Genomic DNA, 21,906 nt, shown 5'->3' with positions numbered 1-21,906 from the left:
TAAATTGTTTTACGATGAATTAAATCAATTCTCAAAGAGTCTTAAAAGGTACAACGCATGGTACAAATGCTAGAAAAATTTCGTTGTCGTCTGTTTAAAACGTTAAATGCTGCGTGGGTCACACATGGGCGACATTAAATTTTTGCTAGTTTCCAAAATTCATTTTTATGTAACATATTCGAACAAGGTGAATTTGTTTACGATGTGGTTAGCGGATCTTTGCGTACGACAGAAATTTTTTAACTGAATCGTAAGAAACAAGAATATCTGTTGTTACATTTACCTTTCATTTCTACACTAATTACAACTTCTTTGACGTTAACAAATGCTTACAAAGGCAGGAAGATGTATGTTTCAATGCACGTAGTGATCAAGTATTGATCATAGACGTATGAAATCTTATTTCGATTTAGAATAAATGTACAACGTCTAAACGTAATAGATCTTGTCCGTAATCTTTTTCATGAGTGTAACACAACGTTATAGTCCAAGGGGTTAATAATTTTAACGAGTCGGAAATTGTGTCATGCAGATTTTACTTAATTTTTATTATAAATGCAGAAGCGGTCTTGTTGCGACGGCAACACCGAAGGTCGAACGTCCCTGGCCATCCCTTGAGCAATTATGCGATACCTGCGACAGTAAAAAATGCACCCGAACGAAAATTCGACCCGACAAACGGACAACACGACTCATAAATTCCATATTTCCCAAAACGGAAAATTTAGAACCCGAACTTTCGAACAGTTTCCCACTCCTCATTTCAAGTTCCTTCCGACACACCCATCTCCAATCAAAAACGCTTCATTTCCTTCACCAAAACCCACCATCCACCAATCAACAAAAAAACCGAGGTGACAAACGGAAGGGCACCAGAACTGTTAGAACCACCAGAATTGTCAGAACCACCAGAACTGCTAGAACCACCAGAACTGCTAGAACCACCAGAACTGCTAGAACCACCAGAACTGCTAGAACCACCAGAACTGCTAGAACCACCAGAACTGCTAGAACCACCAGAACTGCTAGAACCACCAGAACTGCTAGAACCACCAGAACTGCTAGAACCACCAGAACTGCTAGAACCACCAGAACTGCTAGAACCACCAGAACTGCTAGAACCACCAGAACTGCTAGAACCACCAGAATTGTTAGAACGGTCAGAACTCGTAGAACTCTAAGAACGCAGATAGAACGCAAATAACGCATCGCTAAGACCATAGCTGTACTATAATATTAAAGTGTACATAAAAGCAACCAGCGACTTCGTTAAACTTAATTCCATTTGGAAACATCGCGCAAATACAGGTCTGCTAGTGACACAATTTACAAGTTACCAAAGTACTGGAGGGTTTGCTGCAATAAACAAGCAGGAACTCGAAAAAGTGAATTCTTTTACGATGCTTAGAATGCGCTAAGGAATCAAAATATCACTCGCTACGATCAATTTTAACTGTATAAACTCAGTTTCGTTAATGAAATTAGTTCGATTTTGCAGGAATTTTTCGAATTGATTTTCGCCGCTTAATGTTTTAGGGGGTTGGTACTGGTATACACGAACACGGTCCAGCAACATCGGTGAAATATCGCGCGACATTAGTGTCAACGTTTATTGAAATACATAATGTTTACCTCGGGAGGGACGGTAAGGTTGGGGGAGAGCATAGCGGAACGCACGATCTTGTGCAATAAGGTCGAGTCCTACGATCTCCAATCCGGCTAAATGTCCGCCATTAATTCAGAGGAGCTGTTCGAAAGGGTGGATATAGGTTCGCGGGAGTGGATTCGAAGAAACTGAATGGAATTAGGTAACGCTACACTAAGCTCGGTTCCCATGTCGGTATCCTCTCCGAATCGCTTTATCTTGCGTATCACGGTCTCCGTTGATCGCGTCGCGGAGCTCTATCGATTCAAAGCGACTAAACTTTGTCTAGGAATCCTCATGCGGATTCGTGTTGTTCGGGACTGCCCAAGGACGGTTAAACGGCCGCAAACAGGAGTTCTCGGACATCTGCGTGTCACGTGCAAGTTTATTCCGCAATTATCGACAATGCTGAAATCTAGTTCTAAAAATTAATGACACGTGTTGCTTCGAAATACAATTTCACGTTAGTCGATCGAATGGGGAAGAGACGTCATGAAAGGGACACCCTTGTTTCCAACACGAAATAAAGATGCGAGATCATTCTACTTCTATTTGGTAACATTGGAGAGATCAGCTATGTGACTATAAATGCATGTACAATGGTATTATCTGGTATCTGAGGCGACACTAAAAATTGCTGCACTATCTTCAAAAGAATTCTCACATTATTAAATTTGTCTGTATTCGCGCGATAAATTGTCAAATATTAGAGACGTTTTTTGTAAGCATACGCGTTCAATTTCACATGTATCATATAAAAACGATCGTATCAAATGGAAATACTGTAGGTTGGAAGAAATTCGAAGTCTCTTCCGTCTTCATTTTGGAATTAAAATAATCTCGAGTGCAAAGGGTAAACTTGCTTCTACACGTGGACATAATATTTTTCGATTTTTTAAAAAGTGCATTTTCTCTTTCATAAACTGATGATTTTGAAAGGATCGCCGATATTTATAAATGGGACATTTATAAATGGTCTGTCGGAGAAATTGTGAACGTTAAGTCACCCTTATCGGACGTCAGACATTCATGCCTAATGTATAATGTCACGTTGGTCGCGATAAGGGTTAACATTCATAAAAATGTCTTTAACAGTAAAATTTTCTTCATAGGGACATTTATTCAAACGAAGAACATCTTTTTCTCATGGTAATACTTTTGAAAAAGTTCTACGGTCTACTCCCTGAAGAAAAGCTATTTAAAAGTTCCACAATTTGTTCGATCCCTGGTATAAAGGCACGTCATTCATTTGCAAATAATTTACCGTTCCACAGTAATTTCATGTGAAAGTTTAGCATTCGAATTAAAAATGGAATCTTTTTTAAGCTGTCATATACACAAATTCCAGAATAATATGTAGACAGATTTCCACACACCGGAGATATTACCACTTTAAACCAACTCAGACATTCGTATACTCGTATCAGCATCAACATGCCACAGCCAGTGAAAATACAAACATCGTTACATTAAACTCCTGCTTACTTTCAGACTTGTAGAGCTCAACAAGGTTACAAACTGTCAACACGTAGGACACGGAAATCGCATCTAACACACCTGTTACATTCATTAACGTCAAACTTGGGTTGCAATTAACTTGTTTCTGGGAGCCATTTGTTACATTTTTGTTTCTGACATCCATTGTCATTTATCAATAATTTTTTAATGATAATTTATAGGAAGAGTATATACAAAAATTAACAAATAAAATATTTAAATACTATGTAATTACTTTTTCCTTTTTCTTGGACTCGTCATAATTTTGTACGCTCTAAGAGAACTATAATAATTGCGTCAACTAGGTACAAATTATACTTTTGAGAGTTAAGTGCTAAGTAACTTTGTTATTTAAACAATCGCTAATGTAATTTAGTGCTTTGCCAGCTATGAACATATAATTTGAAGTCGAATGCTAAGTTACTATGTTGTTTAAAAAAGCAGTAAAATGATGTAAGTTGTCAATCATGAAAATATATAATTTGAAGTCAAATACTAATTATTATTCTATTATACTCTATATTATACTGTACTATTATATCATATATAAGTACTAAAAACATGTCACAATCCCAAATGTTTACTTGTGACTCACTACCAATGCACATAAACATGATTAGACACCTATACACTAAATTCTCTCCAATTGTCCCTCAGCTTGTAAATAAAAGTGGACATTTTGGGAATAGGAGATACGATTATTCGAGCCTTGCGGCACGTTTTTATAGTCGCTGATTGTTAACAATTGGAGTCGAATAAATCGATTGGAGAGAATTTACTGCAATCCTTTTAACCCCTTGCCAAATACATTGACGAGTCCGATTTGTCATGAAAATTTCTACTAATAACTTATTGAATACAGGATGTTATTCTGTTCTTTAAAATTGGAATAAAATTCCAATCTCTTGACATCAATATTTAAGCATTCAAGTAAATTTAGACACACACAATAAGCATCAATATTCTTTGCCTTCTAAGAAATTATTGCAATCGAAAAATTTCTAATCGCAATAACTGCGAAGAATATAATAAATACTAAAATGAAAATAATACGAAATATAATATGCGAAAATAATAAAACGCCACTTTTAGGTAAGAAAGGAAAAATGCTGAATAGAAACGAACGTATTTATGATACGGCCCAACGTCTACAATTAGCTGTAAAAAATAATGCCACTAATAATGCAAAGCATAATATTTATTCTAAATGAAAATTTGTATCTGTACTGTACTATTTGTGTTTATTTTAAGAAACATTTATTTCGTCCATATAATATTGACGTGATCCCCTTCAAAATAATCTTCGTCGACTATAATCCACTCGTGCTATCGCGTACGAGATATAAATTATACTTTTAAGTCAAGTACGAAGTAACTTCGTTAATTAGAAAATCGCTAATGTAATTTAGTGCTTTGCCAGCTACGAGGATATAATTTGAATTCAAATACTAAGTAACTATGTTGTTTAGAAAAACAGTAAAATGATGTAAATTGTCAACCATGAACATATAATTTGAAGTCAAATAGTAACTATGTTATTTCAAAACATATAATTTACAAATTATGTTATTTATGATAGGATCCAACGTCTCCAATTAGCTCCTGAACGTTAATTAATCAAGAAGGAACCACAAGCATCTTGATTTCAAGAAAGGACGCAACACGTGCCCGGTTTCTTAGCCGTAGCTGGCGACGATTGTAAAAGCCCCGTGGAATGTTGATTTTCGGCGGGACCCCGGCGTCTGGGTGGAGTTATGGTTTCTTTGAATAAATAAACAAGCGGAGGTCCCGCGAACAAATGGCGCGGCATCCGCCACTGGCCAGAAATTGATTCTAGACGTTGGTAGCGTTCCGGTGGTTTGCCGAGGGTTGGTTCACGGCGGTGTTGGAGCTGCTTAAGGGCGGCATGAATCAGAAGGTGGCGCCTCAACCAGCGCGGAACGTTGCCGTAGCAGCGAGCTGGGTGGGGGATGGGGTTGTTTCTGAACGAGCCTGGCAGACCATTTATCTGTTTCTGGGGGCAGCAACCATGGGGAAATGGTTTCTATCCCCCTCCTGCAGCCTTCACGCGAGCACGCTTTGCCCATAACCAGATTTATATCCTCCGTCGAGGGGCTTGATTATTTTTGTCGGGTTGTTCCCATTGTCCGAAATAAAATTGGATGCATGCAAATGGCACGCGGAATCTTCTCGAACAAAACAATCCATGCGGGACCGAGCGCTCGCTGCGAAACGAATACTGGTTGCGAGTGTCTAAGACGCGCGAACGAGTTGACATTTTCTTTTTCGGGCGAGAAGATCGAATGTTTCTTTTGTTTCGTGGTAGACAATACTCAGAATCAGAAACTGTAATTAAAACGAGTTTTTGAGTGGTATAAGTGAGCGAAAAATGCGAACAAATGTGGATCTGTGTGTGTGTAAGTTATTGATAGAGGCAAGATTTGAGAAATACAGTTGAATGAATTTATTTGAATGAAGCGGAAGGAATTATTGAAATAATTAGAAGGAATAATTTGTTACAAATAATGAACAGTTGTTATTTCTATAAAATGTTCGACTCAATGGAATTCATTAGGATAATTATTTCAGAATGGAATATAGAGTAATGACCAACGCTGGTTCATACTTTGGCCAAAGTGTCTAGCATTACTCAGTATATTTATTTATTGTGAGATCGTATACATTTACTAAAAAATGGCGCTTTTTCGTGAGAACGGTCTATGAGAAAATGAGAGAATGTCAATTTTAATGAATTTTGATACGAATTTTGTCAGTGTCATCCCTTGTAGGGTAATATTTTGATACGAAATGTTTAATATTAAATTATAATTATATATAAATTATTTAAATTTATATATTATACATATATATATATAAATATAATATAAAAATAACAAATAATATATATAATATTATATAAATATAAATAATTATATATGAATAATATTTAATATTAAATTAATAATTTTATACAACAATTAAAGTAAATATCAACAAAATTGTAACAATTATTGAGGACTGCTTGAATATCCATAGGAATTTCAAATAATTAAATATTATTAGAAACGCATACACACGAAACCCTCATATAAGTTTTATTAAAATTTACTTGTGTGACCACACACAGGATGTGTCGACTTAATAGTTTCACAAATGTTATCGACAAGTGCAATCGAAAGTATAGAAAACTGAATTAAACACTTCATTTTTATTGCAAGTATCGCGCGGTACTGCGAATACCTGATAAAACGAGACTCAACAAGTTTACGCTCGCATCAATTAATTATAAATATAGAATTCTGTTTACCAATAATCTGGAATTTTTCGAGCGTCCCTCGTAAATCCTATATTCCCGCTGATTCCGTGTAATAAACACGAGTTACGTTTTTCGCCTCTCCAATATGAGAGGCTAGTTAAGGAATTTCGCAGTTACGGTAAAACTCCACTTATACAAAGTGGTTGATTCACATAATCAGATTATCATGATTAATAGGATATACCTGGTCCACCTATCTTCATCTAGTGATTATGATTATTTGTTCATTTAATAGGATTTTACATTCATATAAAGAGGATTAAGTTCAGAATAGAGTTCTCCAAGTTAACTATTATACAGGGTGTTCCAAAATTATGGTACTTCCGGGAAATGAGGGATTCCTGAGGTCATTTGAAGTAACTTTTCCCTTTACAAAAATTTTCCCCGAGGCATCGTTAACGAGTTATTAACGAAAAACATTGGCCAGTGAGAGGCGAGCTTGACTGGCGCAAGGCGGCCGAGCCAATGAGAGGAACTGGACTTCGTTCGCTCGTTGGCTCGGCCGCCTCGTGCCAGCCAAGCTCGCCTCCCATTGGTCACTGTTTTTCGTTAATAACTCGTAAACAAAGCCGCGGATTGCATTTTCGCTAAGGACAAAGTAACTTCAAATAACCTCAGGAAACTAACATTTCCCAGAAGTACCATAATTTTGGGACACTTCGTATATTATTTTGTATTATGTAATATAATAATTAGTTACTAACTAACTAATTAGTTACTAACTGGGAACTAAATCAGAATCTAACCTTCATTTATGACGTTCATAGCATTATGATAACCGTTTCCTATAATTATAAATTTGCGGATATTAAAACTCTGGATTAAGTCAGTGTTATCCTCTGGCACAACAATTTCTTTGTCTTTAATGGTTTCCCTGATAGAAGGAGAAAATCTTTGTTTTCTTAAAGTCTTGATTTACTTTCATTCCTAGACGTAGATAACAAAAGAAGCAAAATTTATTTTGATTTTGAAGAAAAACATTTATATCTAGTAGATCATGTATGAAATCTTTAATCATGAGTCTGACTAGTTGTTACACTGCAAGGGGAGTTAACACCGGGCTACGCCTGGGTTAGTAGAACAATGATACTTTTTCCGTGAATATCTCGAAAACTGAGCGTAATATATGTAATATGTGTAATAAAAATATGTACAAAATAACGTTTTTAACAACATATTACAAACTTTCAAATCTTGTTTCCCTAAAGTGAATACAGTAAACACGTAGGCCATCGTAGGAAATCGTATCTAACACACTTTCTACATTCATTGTGATTCAATTCAACGTGAAACTTGGGTTTCAATCAACTCGTTTATAGGAATCATCTGTCAATTTTTTTATTCTGACATTTATTGTCATTTTCCAATAATTGTTTGAGGATAATCGATAGAAAGAGTTCACAAAAATTGACAAACAAAATATTTAAATACTATGTAATTGATTGTTCCTTTTTCTTGGACTCATCATAATTTTTCAGCACTAAGAAAACTATAACAATTGTGTCAACTAGGTACAAATTATACTTTTAAATCAAGTACTGTGTCACTTTGTTACTCAAAAAATCGCTGATGTAGTACGGTGCTTTGCCAGCTATGAACATATAATTTAAAGTCAAATACTAAGTAACTATGTTGTTTAGAAAAGCACTAAAATGATGTAAGTTGTCAACCGTGAACGTATAATTTGATGTCAAATACTAACTATGTTATTTAAAAACATGTTACAATTCCAAGAGTTTGCTTGTGACTCACTACTAATGCACATAAACATGATTAGACATCTATACACTAAATTCTCCCCAATTGTCCCTCAGCTTATAAACAAAATTGGACACAATTTAGGAAGAGAAGATACTAATATTCAAACTTCGTAGTCGCCGATTTTCAACAATTATACAATTGCGCCTCGTTTTTATAATTGTTGAAAATCGGCGACTACGAAGTTTGAATATTAGTATCTTCTCTTCCTAAATTGTGTCCAATTTTGTTTATAAGCTGAGGGACAATTGGGAAGAATTTACTGTTATTCCCAAATGCTCTAACCTGTCTGCAGCCATAAGTGTGCAGAGTCGCGTTGGATCCAGAGGCAGTCAATTTTCAGCCCTTGTTTGTCGGTGTTCGATGCACTTAGATCGCCATCGACTTGGATACCGCCCACGATTTAATGACAACGACATTTTACTAGAAAGCGACCGAAATACGTCATCGCGAATGACACGGAAGAACTGAGACGGTTCAACGGTTCTCCATAAATGTGGGCGGCCGTGATCGTTCGATCATGATCGCGACTGCTAAAACCGCACGTTACATTTTATTACACGGTATGCCCCTCGTTCCGGCTGCACTTCGCCAGAATTTATTCGTCGCTACGATTTTGAAATACGGGTTAATGGACTCGTCCCGTCGCGCGTCGGACGTAAATGCACCCCCACCCGAACGTATCCGACGAGAAACGAACCCCCTCGTGTTATCACTTAAATGACTTTTTTGGATGTTATTACTAACATTTATTTATTTATTTATTTATTTATTTAACTTAACCAGGTAGCTGTTTCCGACGAGTATGCTCGTCGTAACACAAAATGTTGCCACTTCTTCATGACAAGCATACTAGTCAAAAACAACTCGCTGGTTAAATACTGTTTGTAATATAAATTATCATTTGCCAAATTTTATTGTTATTAATTACATTCCAAGTTATACTGCAAAAACTTAGAGTATTCCCTTTCCATTGTTTATAATAATAACAATGATACTTACGCATTCATGATGGTTTCTAGTTTGCTATAAAGGTCCCTGCGATGCCTTCTCTGCAGATAATAATAATCAGGTTTGTAATATTTCCTTTTGCCAGGCTTGAAGTGATGCTTGTCGTAGCTGCTCCATCCCGGATAGGAGACAACGTTTTTGTCGAGCTGGTTGCTCCCGTAGCTCCCGTAGCTCCCGTAGCTCCCGTACTTATTAGCAGGTTTCATTTGATCCTTCTTGAGCTGCAAAAACGGCTCAAGTATCGGCTTACTCTCGTTCGGCAAATCGTACGAGATACCCCAGTTTACTCCCTCCGTGAAAATATCGTCCGGGGTCAAAGTATGCATGGTCATGCACAACGCAATCTGCGAATAACAATCGTCGGGATTGTATACAATAGTAGGTTATCGTCAACGATTTCTATAAATTCCGCCAATCCGTGAACGCCACTGTTTTTGATGCTATTGAAGCTATTAATTCTTTGAGGATCCCGCTACTTTGACCAGAAACCCGCTCGCTCGCAATCAGAGAATTATCGACTTGCGTTTTTGATTGTAATCCTATCAGTTTACGGAATTTAAAAATAAAATTTTTGCTTGTACCTGATTGTTAATATTTTACAACCGAAACTTGAACGTTTTAAAAAAAATTTTAAATTTATTTTAATCAGTTCCTTTAAAACGGTTATCAATGGATATTTAAAAGTTAACAGATATATTATTATAACTAAATAGAAATTAATCTAAATAATTAAAATTTAAAACACAGTTTTGCGATTTTGCTACTATTCAATCATGATTCAATCTTTATGTATTTGTATTATATGCAAATATCTGAAATGTATTAGTGATAAAAATTCGCAATACTTTTATTTGGCTTCTACCACATGAAATGTCTTAATCATAATAAGAGAAATAATTCCTTTAATTTAATTTTTGTAATGTTTAGTGCGAACATTGAAATTTTTATCAAAATCTGCAGTCCTGTGATCTTATCAATACGCAATAAAATAAATAAATAAGCAATAAGTGTGTGTGACTATCGTTGGTCAATAAAGTGTAAACTGCCAGGGCTAAAACGATTTAATGTAACAAACCACATCTGAAATAAATATATGAAATAAGTATGACAAAAAATGCTTAGCTTCAAGGTATCATTACTAGACTTCGGATTTTCATGCAAATTCTAATTTTCACACGTCATTGAACAAAATTTAGAATTCAAGAAAGCTTTTCTTCGTCAAATAATTCACTTCATTGTATTGTACTTATACAGTTTACAGTGGTGCGAATTATTATAGACTCAGAGTTACATTTACAAAAACTTATCAAAACACCATATCTGTACATTTCTATATTAAAAATAATAGAAAATGGAAATATACAAATATAGCTTCTGTTTGGTTTTGTTTAAATATATGTATAAAAATGTAGAAATTACTTTGAATTTATAATTATTCACAGTACCGTAGATGACCTCTTTTAGCTGAGACACCCATATATTTAAAAAAACCTCAACAAAATATTGTACTTGTATATTTATATATTAGAAACAATAGAAAATAGAAATATACAAATACGATATTTTGTTAAGTTTTCGTTTAGACGTCAGTAACAATGTAAAAGTCACTTTGAGTATATAATTATGCACACCACTATGTTATTTATAATATATATTATTTACAATCAATATAATAATAATAAATATAATTTACATATATATATATATATATATATATATATATATATATATATATATATATATATAAATGCTTTATTGTAAAGAGAAAATGAAACTGCTACTAGACCTCGTTAATTTAGACGTTTTCTTGCATTTCAAAAATCTACATAATTCATAAAGATCGGCAGCCCACCAATCACAATGTTAAGCATTTAAGTAAAAGTTTATCTGGGATATTGAAAAATCGTTTCGATTAGTATACATGTGTCTAAATTGCGTATGATTAAAATAACAATGTATACGTTGGAATAGTGGTCTTGCGAAATGTATCACAATGTTCACTGATAACCGTTACAGATTTTAGATTATTTACAATGTTACTTTGGCCCCCGGTCTCTCCGCAACGCCACGCGATCCGCGACCGGCGTTGGAATAATTCAGACCGCGAATCATTCCTCGGCGCGAGTCAGCGTGTACCGACTTATATCTATATCGAGATCGCAGTCGTTCAACGATCCCGGTGTGCACACGGTGAATCACGGTGGCACGCATCGACGGTAATAATTTACAATTTGTACGTCGCGCGAAGTACCATGCGCAACGGAACCTCATGAATGTTAGATCGTAACAATTCATGTCCGATTCAACGTTTCATATTGAATCGTGTTTCGCGCGTGAAATATTAAAGATCCGATAAACTGATACGGCGATCCGCGGGGCTCGTCGCGTTCGGTAAAACCGGCGGGCGCCGCTGCGACAGACAGGTGTTCCCGTTTCGGGGTCGCGTCCTATTCGGGGTCGAGTTCACTCTACTTACGGAGAAAGTCGAGCCCTCTGGAAAGACAACGTAGCGCCGCCTCCGCGACAGTGATTTGCCATCGGAGCCGGATCGCAGATCGCTAGCAAGGATGCACGATATTAAAACGAGGAGGCAGCAACCTGCGTACCGATTCATGGTTGTTCTGTAAAGAAAGGTGAAAAGTTACCATCCCCTCGAGAAAAATTCAAAAGGCTTCTCGAAGGAGGTGACCTGGATCGCTTGTGCCGCGCGCAGCCCAGCCCAGCCCAGCCCATCCCATCCCATCTCAGCCCATCTCAGCCCAGCCCCAGCCCCAGCCCAACCCAACCCAACCCACCCTATCCCATCCTCGTCCCTGCGGAACTTTATTAACATTCAAAAGCTAGAAAAAGAAGTCGCTCGGGCAAACAAGCCAGAGACAAGAGAGACAGAGAGGGAGAGGGAGAGGGTGAGAGAGAGGGAGAGCGAAATAGAGAGAGAGAGACAGAGAAAGAGAGAGAGAGAGAGAGAGAGAGAGAGACAGAGAGGAAGAGAGGGAAAGGTGGATAGAGGAAAAGAGAAGAGTTGAAATGGGAAAGAGATAGAGAGATAGAGAGAGAGAGGGAGAGTCGTCAAATCAAGCGGAGATCCGCGTCCGCGTTTCTCAAACTTTCCTGTTACATAAATAACGGAAATGCTTTGTTCGGCGCAGCCTCGAGACAGCCGGGCCGAGCCGAGCCGAGCCGGTAATCGGCTGCGGGGCAAATCTCGGCGGACGCGGTCTGTCTCTCCGATCCGCGACATTCTAATTACCGCGAGACGAATAATCGAGCAATTACCAAGTCGTTGCAAAGTTATTCCTCCCGTCGTCGTTTAACGAGAATCAAATGAACCGGACTCGTTTCGGAGCACAACGAGTAGAACGTGTTTCCTTTCGGCGGTGCACGCCGCGCCGAGCGCCGGCTCCTGACCAGAGGAGCCAGAGAGTGGCCTTTCTTCGAACGGACATCTCATTAATCCGAGCTTGAAGTTCTGCCACGACGGGGGAACGAGCAATTTCCCCGGCAGTCGACGTCGTCGAGACGACGCGACGCGAGGCGTACGATTGTTTTATTTGTTTCGCCGATGGAAAACCTCGCCCACGCGCGACGCCGCCGCGAGTTCTAAAGAAATTTACTCGACTTTCCGCGGAACATATCTCGGCATAATCCGCGGTCGAATTGTTCGACGAGTTCGGAAAGTTCGCGAGAACTCGGGGGTGATTCCAGAAGACGATATTCGCCGCGGTGAGAGTCGCACCTTCGCAGCATCGCGATTTCTTCGGACAGATTCCTTTAAGTCTTTGCTGACCGAGATTAACTCCAGGTAAAGAGCGCGAACTGTCGGCTTAGCATCCGATCGTGAACCAGCAAAAGCTCGTGGCAAACTCCGCAGTGAGCGAAAATCGTCGAAACATAGATTTAATTCGTGTGATAGTTCGTTATGCACTATCAATTGTGAAATTAACTATTTCATGGATCTTTTCGAGTCGTAGACTACCATTTTGGCAACGACTTATGCCGAATCATTTTATAAACAATTTTAAATAATTAACTAGAAATATATGTTATATACAACATTATATTCGTGTATGCAATAGGTAAGTGTAATACTATGACGTAAAAATCTAACAGTATTGATTTTGTAATAGTGTATAATATATTATACAATAGTATATTCATAATTTTTTAATAATATTGTATTTAATTTCATAAATATGTGTCATATTTCATTAGAATAATTTATAAAAACTATTATGAAATTTTTGGACTAGTAATTTCATCATAGGGATTTTTAAAGCTCAAGAAATGAAAGTGAATATAAGTGCATTTTCAACGTTGTGTAATTAGTAGACTGCGGATCTTTACGTAAAATAAAAATTTTCTGCCTCGATTGTAAAATATGGAGGCCAAGTATAATTTGAGCGTTTTCTTTAATCATTTTAATTAGTCGAAATTAGTGCTCCAATATACTTAGTTTCTCTAAACCTGTTCATTGATCACAATTTTGTCCACCTATCTTTGCCATAAATGTATAAAATCCTCAGTCTAGTAATTAGTTGTGACCAAATTGTTCATTGTAAAGCGAGATTATTTGGACAAAGTGAGTCGAATAGTTTAATGATAACAAGTAATGGTAACTGGTAACAAGTATACTATTACAAAATTTCAATAAAGCGGTTCATAGGTCCCGGTGATTTATATGCATGGTGAAGATTTCATCGAAATTGGCGAACGTTGTTATAAACTAAAAATAATTAAAGATAGCGAAAATGACTTTCTTTCATAGTTTGCAGATATCTACGTATATCTTTCAATGCTTGACTTGAGTTCACGTAAAATTAACTGTCCACTAGGGTAGATGTTCCAGTTTCCGTGCCTGTCCCAATTTCCGTGCACCGGATTAAAAACGTATAGAAAAAGTAAGCTTTTATATATAAATTGACAATCTATATATTTTTTTACTATGTGTATCTATCAACATATAAGATTCAGGGGGAGAGGTGTCAATTTATATATAAAACTTTTCTTTTTCTATACGTTTTTAATCCGGGTGCACGGAAATTGGAACATGTGCACGGGAACTGGAATATCTGCGCTACTATATTACAATTTGATCTGCTAAATCTAATATTCGCAAGAAAGATCTAAACTCCTCGCACATTGAAAGTCATACAATTCTGTTCGTTACGAAGAATATGGTACTCCTCGCATACCATGGTAAATACATAATTAATGTTGAAATAGCTTCACCGAACGCGATGGAGGAAGAAAGCGCAGAGCGAGGGGCTTCGCTCGCTACAACCGATTTATGTAGAGAAAAGGGGACCGTACCGTTCGCAATAAATAAATAAAATCGGTGGGATATATCCGAGGCGCGAGAAGGAGAGCGGAAGATGCCGCGCAATTGCGTCGCTAGATTGCATAGTTTGCGAACGACTCGCGATTTCTCCGGAGCGGCATCGACGAAGCGAGCCACGTACGCGTGACTTTCCGTGGAATCGTCGCTAATTCGTCTCCAGAATCGTTCCGATCCGTCTTTGGATCAGCCGGGGAACTCGCTGGTCGACGATATCGGCGTTTTCGTCGGCCGTCTTTTCGCTCGTCTGGCGTGCGAACAGGGAAATTGCGCGTTCCAGTGTAATTGCACGTCGATTCGTCCTCCGCTTTCCCCGTGAGACGCGGCTCGACGCTCGTTTCACTTCTATTCTTTCGCCTTCAATCCTCTTCTTCATCTTCTTCTCACCGTCCGCGTGCTCCTCTATCTTCATTTGGTATTCTTTCGGTTCCATCCCCTCTTCTTTTTAATCCTTTAAGTGCGCATTTTGATGAGGAACTTTCTTTCTTGGCAGCTCAAGTCAACTCGTCTTTCTCCATCCATCGGTGGCTTTGTCCCCCCCCCCTCTCTCTCTCATTCACTCTTTCTCTCTCTTACTCACTCTCTCTCTCTCTCTTTCTCCTTCTTTCTCTTTCTCTCACTTATTCACTCTCGCTCACTTTCTCTCTCTCTCTCTCTCTCTCATTCACTCTTTCTCTCTCTTACTCACTCTCTCTCTCTCTCATTCACTCTTTCTCTCTCTTACTCACTCTCTCTCTCGCTCTCTGACTCTCTTTCTCTCTCTCTCTCTTACTCACTCTCTCTCTCATGCTTGACACCGAAGAATAAGGAAAATCCGGATAGCTCGGAAGATTCGCGTCTTAAAGAACTCCCAACCAGAACATTTCCACCGGCTGTATTTTATAATTGAACTGGGCCGAGTTTAACGAACGAAGTTTCCCGCTTGAGTTTTACAACGATCCCATGGAATCTTCCGGTTGATTCCCCTGTCGTCGACCGTATTCGTGGGACCAGGTCGAAAAACGCTTTATAAAGGTCGTCAACCTAAACGTCGCTTCAGACGCCGTAGCGGAGAGAAGTTTCACCGATTCCTTGAGACGCTTGTTGTGGCGAGTTTGCCAAAAGTCATGGAGAAAATTAATATTTCCATTTCGACGGTGTGATATCATTCAATGAAACAACTTCGAACCCGTACCCTTGAATATTGCATATTTTCGAAATTAGAAAGTCCGTGTACGTTAAAACATTGAAAACTTGATGAGTTGTGCCAAATTTTTTTCTTATTTTGTCACCTAGAATCACTCTCCGTTCGGTTATACTACGAATTGCGGCTTACCCTGTATACTGTAATCTTTCTCTAATTGACGCCCAGATTGTCCACAAAAATGGACAATTTACGAAGAGGAGATACGATTATTCGATCCTTGCGGTTCATTTTTATAGTCACTAATTGTCAACAACTATAAAAACGAGCTGCAAGGCTCGAATAATCGTATCTCCTCTTCCCAAATTGTCCATTTTTGTGCACAATCTGAGCGTCAGTTAGGGAGACATTACTGTATTACTGACACTTGCTTTTACAGAAATTGTAATATTATTCTTAGATTCGAAGTTCAACATGCGTATTTTCGTTGTTTACATGTTCTATAGCGTCAGGCACTCTGCGTGTCTATTGATATGCGTACAATTAATATAGAAGATATTACCAGAATATTTTAACATTCCTAAATGAAGCATTACACTCCGAAAGAAAACCATAAATCTATTTTTAATTATGACTAAGACACCCGATGTTGTCATCCAACTTCAAATTCACATAGTGACCTACAAAAGTGTTCGCGCACCTTTTAAAACGCAATAACTACTTTAAAACTGAACCGAATGACTTGAATTTTTTTAGACGATAGAGCAACTAGTCTACTAGACGATGACTGATATGCTTTTTTCTTTTATTTCGCGTTTACTTGGAGTGATACAAAAATAAAAAACTCTCGTTTTCTTTAACTTTTTAATCTTAGCCTATAACGAAAATTTAACAAATGTCTTTCGTATATCTTGGTGACTTATATGCATGTTGAACATTTTATCGAAATCGGTTCACGTTTTTATGAGTTACAACAAATTAAAGATCGCAAAAATCGCAGTTTTATCACGATTTTGACCAAAAATTGTGAGAAATCTGCAGTTTTTTAAATCCTTCAACGCTTGTAGCTCGACTCTGGGTTAACCAATCTCGATCAAATTTTCAGCACGCATATAAGTTACCGAGATTTACGAAAGGCATTTTAAAAATTTTTGTTATAGTTTCAGATGAAGAAGTTAAAAAACGAGAGTTTCTTATCTTTTTTGTCATTCCAAGTAATAGCAAAAATAATAAAAAAAGCATTTTAGTCATTGTTTAGTACACCAGTCCCTCTATCATCTAAAAAAGAAAATTCAGGTCGTTTGGTTCAGTTTGAAAATAGTTATTGCTTTTTAAAGAGTGTACGAACGCTTTCGTGGGCCACTGTATATTTCTGGAAGCCTTAAAAATGCATGTCAATAAAAAAAAGTACACCTCGATTTTTTCAATTAACAAAGAATCCTTCCACTTTCGTTCACAATTTTCTCCACAGGCAAATTCGCCATTGTGCGACGGTTTCGCGAATGTGAACACGTCTCCGGATAGATTGTGCCGCCTTCATCTCGTTCTCACGTTAGTAATAAATTATATTTCCGATTGTACTCCGTTCCAGCCCAAAGTCGGCCAGCAGCATAATTTTTCTTCTTTGATTATCCTTCCGACGCGCACCCCTCCGTCCCTCCCGTCCTCCCACCCTTCTACCACACGTTCTTCCCCAACGGCTCGAGGAATTCCAGCTTTGTCGTCGCAAAAAGGATATTGTCGAATTCCTTCGGGGAGCTCGTGTCGACGCTTTCCGTCTTCTCCGTCGATTTTTCCAGCGTTCGAGCGTCTCCCGTTCTCGTGATTACCTCGCGCGAAAGAATTGCGTTCGAATGGCTCGAGACGCACGCGTCCTCGTCGCTCGACTCCGCGCCACGTGACGAATCGCAAGCATCCAACTAATTTTCCCGGCGAAACTCGCCGACTCGTCCGTTACCTGCGTATCATTATTATTTCTCGGTATTTTCTCCTTTTCGTTCTTCTAACCACGTTCGTTTTGCCGGCCGAAATCGTTCCTGCAACCGTGATTCATGCAATTTTACGAAATTGAAAGGAACGAACGCTGTGTAGTTTTCATTGCTCCCCGCAGGTATTTTATTTCAAATCGACGAAGTGAAAATTGCGAACGGGTCATCGGAAAAACGCGCCGATTCCATTGTCGTCGGCCAGCAGATAGCCATTTGTTTACTAAAAGCGCTATTCAAGTATCGAGACCGATGTGCAGTCGAGCGTGGAAATCATGAACAGCGGTAATTTACGTGATTCGAGGATTTCGCAGGATAGGGCTAGTGGCGCCGGTTGCTGCGAGATGGCCAATTGCTGTGTCTTCGGTTCGTTTTTGGACATAATTAACCTCTTAATGCACAATTTAAAAAAAAAAACCGACCAAAAAAAATCAATTTTTTTTATCTAAGAAAATACATATTTGGACCTTAATTTCAATAAATATGTAAAAGAAATGCAAAAATTACTAAAAATTCAATAAAAATAGTGGATAAATAATTATAGTGAATATTGAATCGCATTGCAGATCGAATTTTGTACCCATCGTACTGTTTTTCAATTACCAGTTACTATTTTGAAGGGGAAGGAGGAGACGAAAAAAAAACTGAAAAATATTTAATTTTACCTAAATTTGTAATAATATAATAATAATATTTATTAGCTGAAAAATATATAATAAACTAAAACTATTCAAAATTTTCTTTTGTATGGTAAATTTCAAAACAAGGTGCAGCACATAGCCCAACATTCCTTATTTCAACATTAGAAAACATACCTTTTATACACTAAAAATCCAATTTACTCTCTATAAAAATACACCATAAAACAAAAACGTTTTTATATGTTGACACTAATAATATTTGTAAAAAATAAAAAACAATTGTCTTTGAAGAAATTCACTTTGATAACGTCTACTTTACTTCACGACTTGCTCACGAATAATACACTAAATGTTCATAAGTGCCACCCTAAAAGTGCATATTTTATTCCTGAATAAGCAAAAAATAGAAAGAGATCGGAGATAATTGGAGAGTAATAAATAAATTAGTCATAACAAAACTCACAAAAGTGCCAACGCTAATTAGATACGCAATAATGGATATAGATACATAGAAACAATTACCAGGTCAGAGATGCTTATAAGCGTCACCCTAAAAGGCCATATTTTATAATCCCAAATAAACAAACTTTACAGCTTACAATACAGAATTACACGATGAATATCAATAAATTGAATGTTTTCCTTGGTTTTTATTAAGTTATTTTTACTGCCCGGATATATTCGAATCTGAACATTTTAGCGACATAAGTTGCGACGCCGACCGTATATATACGGGTCTGCACATTTTGGCCGGTTTTGCACGCCCGTGTTAATACGTTTCTGCGCGTTAAAGGGGTTAACTTTGCATTTGTCGAATGTGACATACGAAATATTTATATCGAAAACTAAACGGAATGAAAGAGTAAAAAGAATTTAATATGCCTAATTCGATGAATATAAAGTTAATCATGCCCGAAAATAAACCGAGGGCACTGCAATTGGTCACCGCGCGGAGAGGCGGAAATTTACTATAGCTTATCACGCACGCCGGAAGGAAGAGATACGAGGAGCAATTGGGCACCCTGGAATTTCGTCCGGATTTCCAGCGCTGGCTTGCATTTTCTCATGGAGGAGTAGTATCCGTTGCCGTTCTTAACTACTTTATTTCATTCTAGCGAGCATTGAAATCGATTGATTGTTTCAATCCAGCAAGAGAGTCAATGATATCAAATACAGTATAATTTTAAACCCCGTCATCACAGACACTCGTGAATGCAACATAGACCCCTGTTCGAGGTTATCATTCAATTTTAGAGGAAAATCCAGATCCGGCATGAGGAGAAGAGAGCAGAAGTAATTAAGAGAATTATACGTATCGGTAAAAGAGAACGTGGTTGTACAAAGATAGCGAAGCACAGGCTTAGAAATAATTAACAAAAGGGGAGAGAAAGAAAAAGAGAAAGAAAGAGAGAGAGAGAGGGGGGATGAAAACGCGTAGCTACGAGAGAACGAGAACGAAGAAAAGGGGAGAGAGACTAGGCAGTGGTATTCGCTCGATGAAAGAATTAAAAGGGAGCGGTGCAACGGAATTACGGTAAATCGATGTAGAAAATTATGTGAAAGGGGACAATCGTTCGATGCACCGAAATTCTCGAAATGAAGCGGAAGTTTCCGTTCGGGGAAGCGGTGGGAGGTGACGACACGGGGAAAGCGGGCTGTCGAAACAGCAATATCGTCGGAGTACGATAACTTAAACAACGGAATCCAATCGCATGTGCTGTGATTTAAATTTGGACGAGGAGCGTGGCGAACGTCAAATCGAATGAAATTCCAGTCTGATCGAATCAGAACAACGCTCCCGTTTCCCCGGGAATCTCCTCGGAATCTATTAGACGAGTCAACACAAACGATTGAAATTTCTCAACTGCTTTCCACCCTCGTTCGTTCGTTCGTTCGTTCGTTCGCTCGCTCGCTCGTTCGCTCGCTCGTTCGCTGGCTGGTTCATTCGTTCGTCCCCGATGTTACATCCGCGCTCGGAAACACCGGAAACGTGATTCGCAGGCTACCGAAAAATATTTTACGACCGGAAGGTGAAAACGTACAAATATTGACGATACATTAACATACCGCTTCCCGTCGCTACTACGCCGCGCAGCGGACTGTTGACGAGGCGACGTCGCGTCACCTGCAAAATGTTTAGTTGGATAAGCAGAGGCAATCGACTTCAACAACATTTTAAATAGGGTAAGTGTGGGTATTACTGCGGATGCCCCAAATACTACGGTATTTTATAAAAGTAATAAGATCTAACATTTTTTTACAGTGTGTAAATTTCTAGAAACGAATCTCATAATTTTTTACATGTTTAATGTTGATAATTTATGACATACAAGTAACAGCAATCGCAGTTTTAATTCATCTGTTGACTTTTGATATTCGGAAGCTTATGAAAACGTTGAGTCTTACGAAATACTCGTAATGGCAGCAGTGAACGCTGTTTCTAAAGGCATTTATATTAGGTCTACCGGAAAGTTCTGTCCGTTTTTGAATTGAAATATAACACAATTTTCATACATTTAATAATATTTATTGTAGAATATACTTTCCATCGTTAATCATGACTTCTTGCCAGCGTGATGGCAACTTGTAAATGCCATTTTTAAAAAATGATTTATTTTTAGAGGCGAAGAACTCAACCAGTGCTTGGTTGATATCGGCTTCAGTTTTGAATCTTTTTTCCTGTAAAACGTTCTGCAAAGAGAGAAACAAGTGATAATCGGAGGGTGCTAGGTCTGGGGAGTATGGTGGATGCGACAGAATTTCCCAGCCTAGCTCTGCGATTTTCTGACGAGTCGCCAAAGCACCATGTGGTCTGGCATTATCATCGGTAGCCATGTTTTCACGATCGCGTCTCACTTAATAATGACATGAGACATCTTTGTTTCAGTTTATTTAGGAGAGTACATGTGTGTAAATGCAATGATAAAGAGAGATAGTCATATATGTCTCAAATCAACATGTGCATGTGGATTGAAACTTGAAGTGACACTATCGAACAGAACTTTCCGGTAGACCTAATATTTTAGTAAGTAATAATAAACTGTTCGTTTTAGCGTTGTTTTTAAATAAAGTAATCATTACTTTGATAAAAAATGGACGTACACTGACACTATCATCTGTCCTCAAATATTATTTACTAACACAGTATTTGGTGGATACTTTTTTACTATGTGTGTACATTACTGCGATGCTTTATCGATGAGCCGGTGCAAACACGCATGATCATAGAGTACCTATACCTAATTTCTAAAGTGCTACAGTGAAAATATCTTGATCCTAGGAATTGTAGTTATGTGTATACATTTAAAAATAAATGGGTTATGTCAACCTTGACGCGCAGTAATCGGAACGTCCGCAGTATTTGACTCGCAGTAATAGAAACATAACTGCAGTAATATATGCACACATATGGTTTACTTACATTACCCTTTTTAATAGAATTTGTGCTTTCAGAGATCCAATATTTTGAGAGAAGTAAATGTTCAAGTTAAAGAATAATATATTTTCTTGCGGAGTGTCGCATTTTTCCTAAAATGATGTTCCCTAAAGTCTCGGATCTTCATCTTTTTTTATACGATAAATGTGGGGCTTTCAC

The 21,906-nt window shown here is 37.8% G+C and overlaps 1 protein-coding gene across 1 annotated transcript in view; it reads right to left on the bottom strand.

Moving 5' to 3' along the window:
• Positions 1–21,906, bottom strand: part of LOC117227342 (uncharacterized) — a 35,767-nt gene that overhangs the window by 6,560 nt on the left and 7,301 nt on the right. Inside the window, exons 2-3 of the mRNA XM_033482485.2 lie at positions 11,704–11,848; positions 9,219–9,571 (exon numbers count right to left, since the gene is read on the bottom strand). Coding sequence (XP_033338376.1) covers positions 9,219–9,571; positions 11,704–11,841 — 491 coding nt within the window. The 5' untranslated portion in view covers positions 11,842–11,848. The remainder of the gene's footprint in view (positions 1–9,218; positions 9,572–11,703; positions 11,849–21,906) is intronic.

The sequence above is a fragment of the Megalopta genalis genome, chromosome 8 (genome assembly GCF_051020955.1).
Source record: "Megalopta genalis isolate 19385.01 chromosome 8, iyMegGena1_principal, whole genome shotgun sequence".
Taxonomy (NCBI): Eukaryota; Metazoa; Arthropoda; class Insecta; order Hymenoptera; family Halictidae; genus Megalopta; species Megalopta genalis.
Note: the sequence above shows the minus strand (reverse complement) of the source record. Positions and strands in the feature narration are given on the sequence as shown.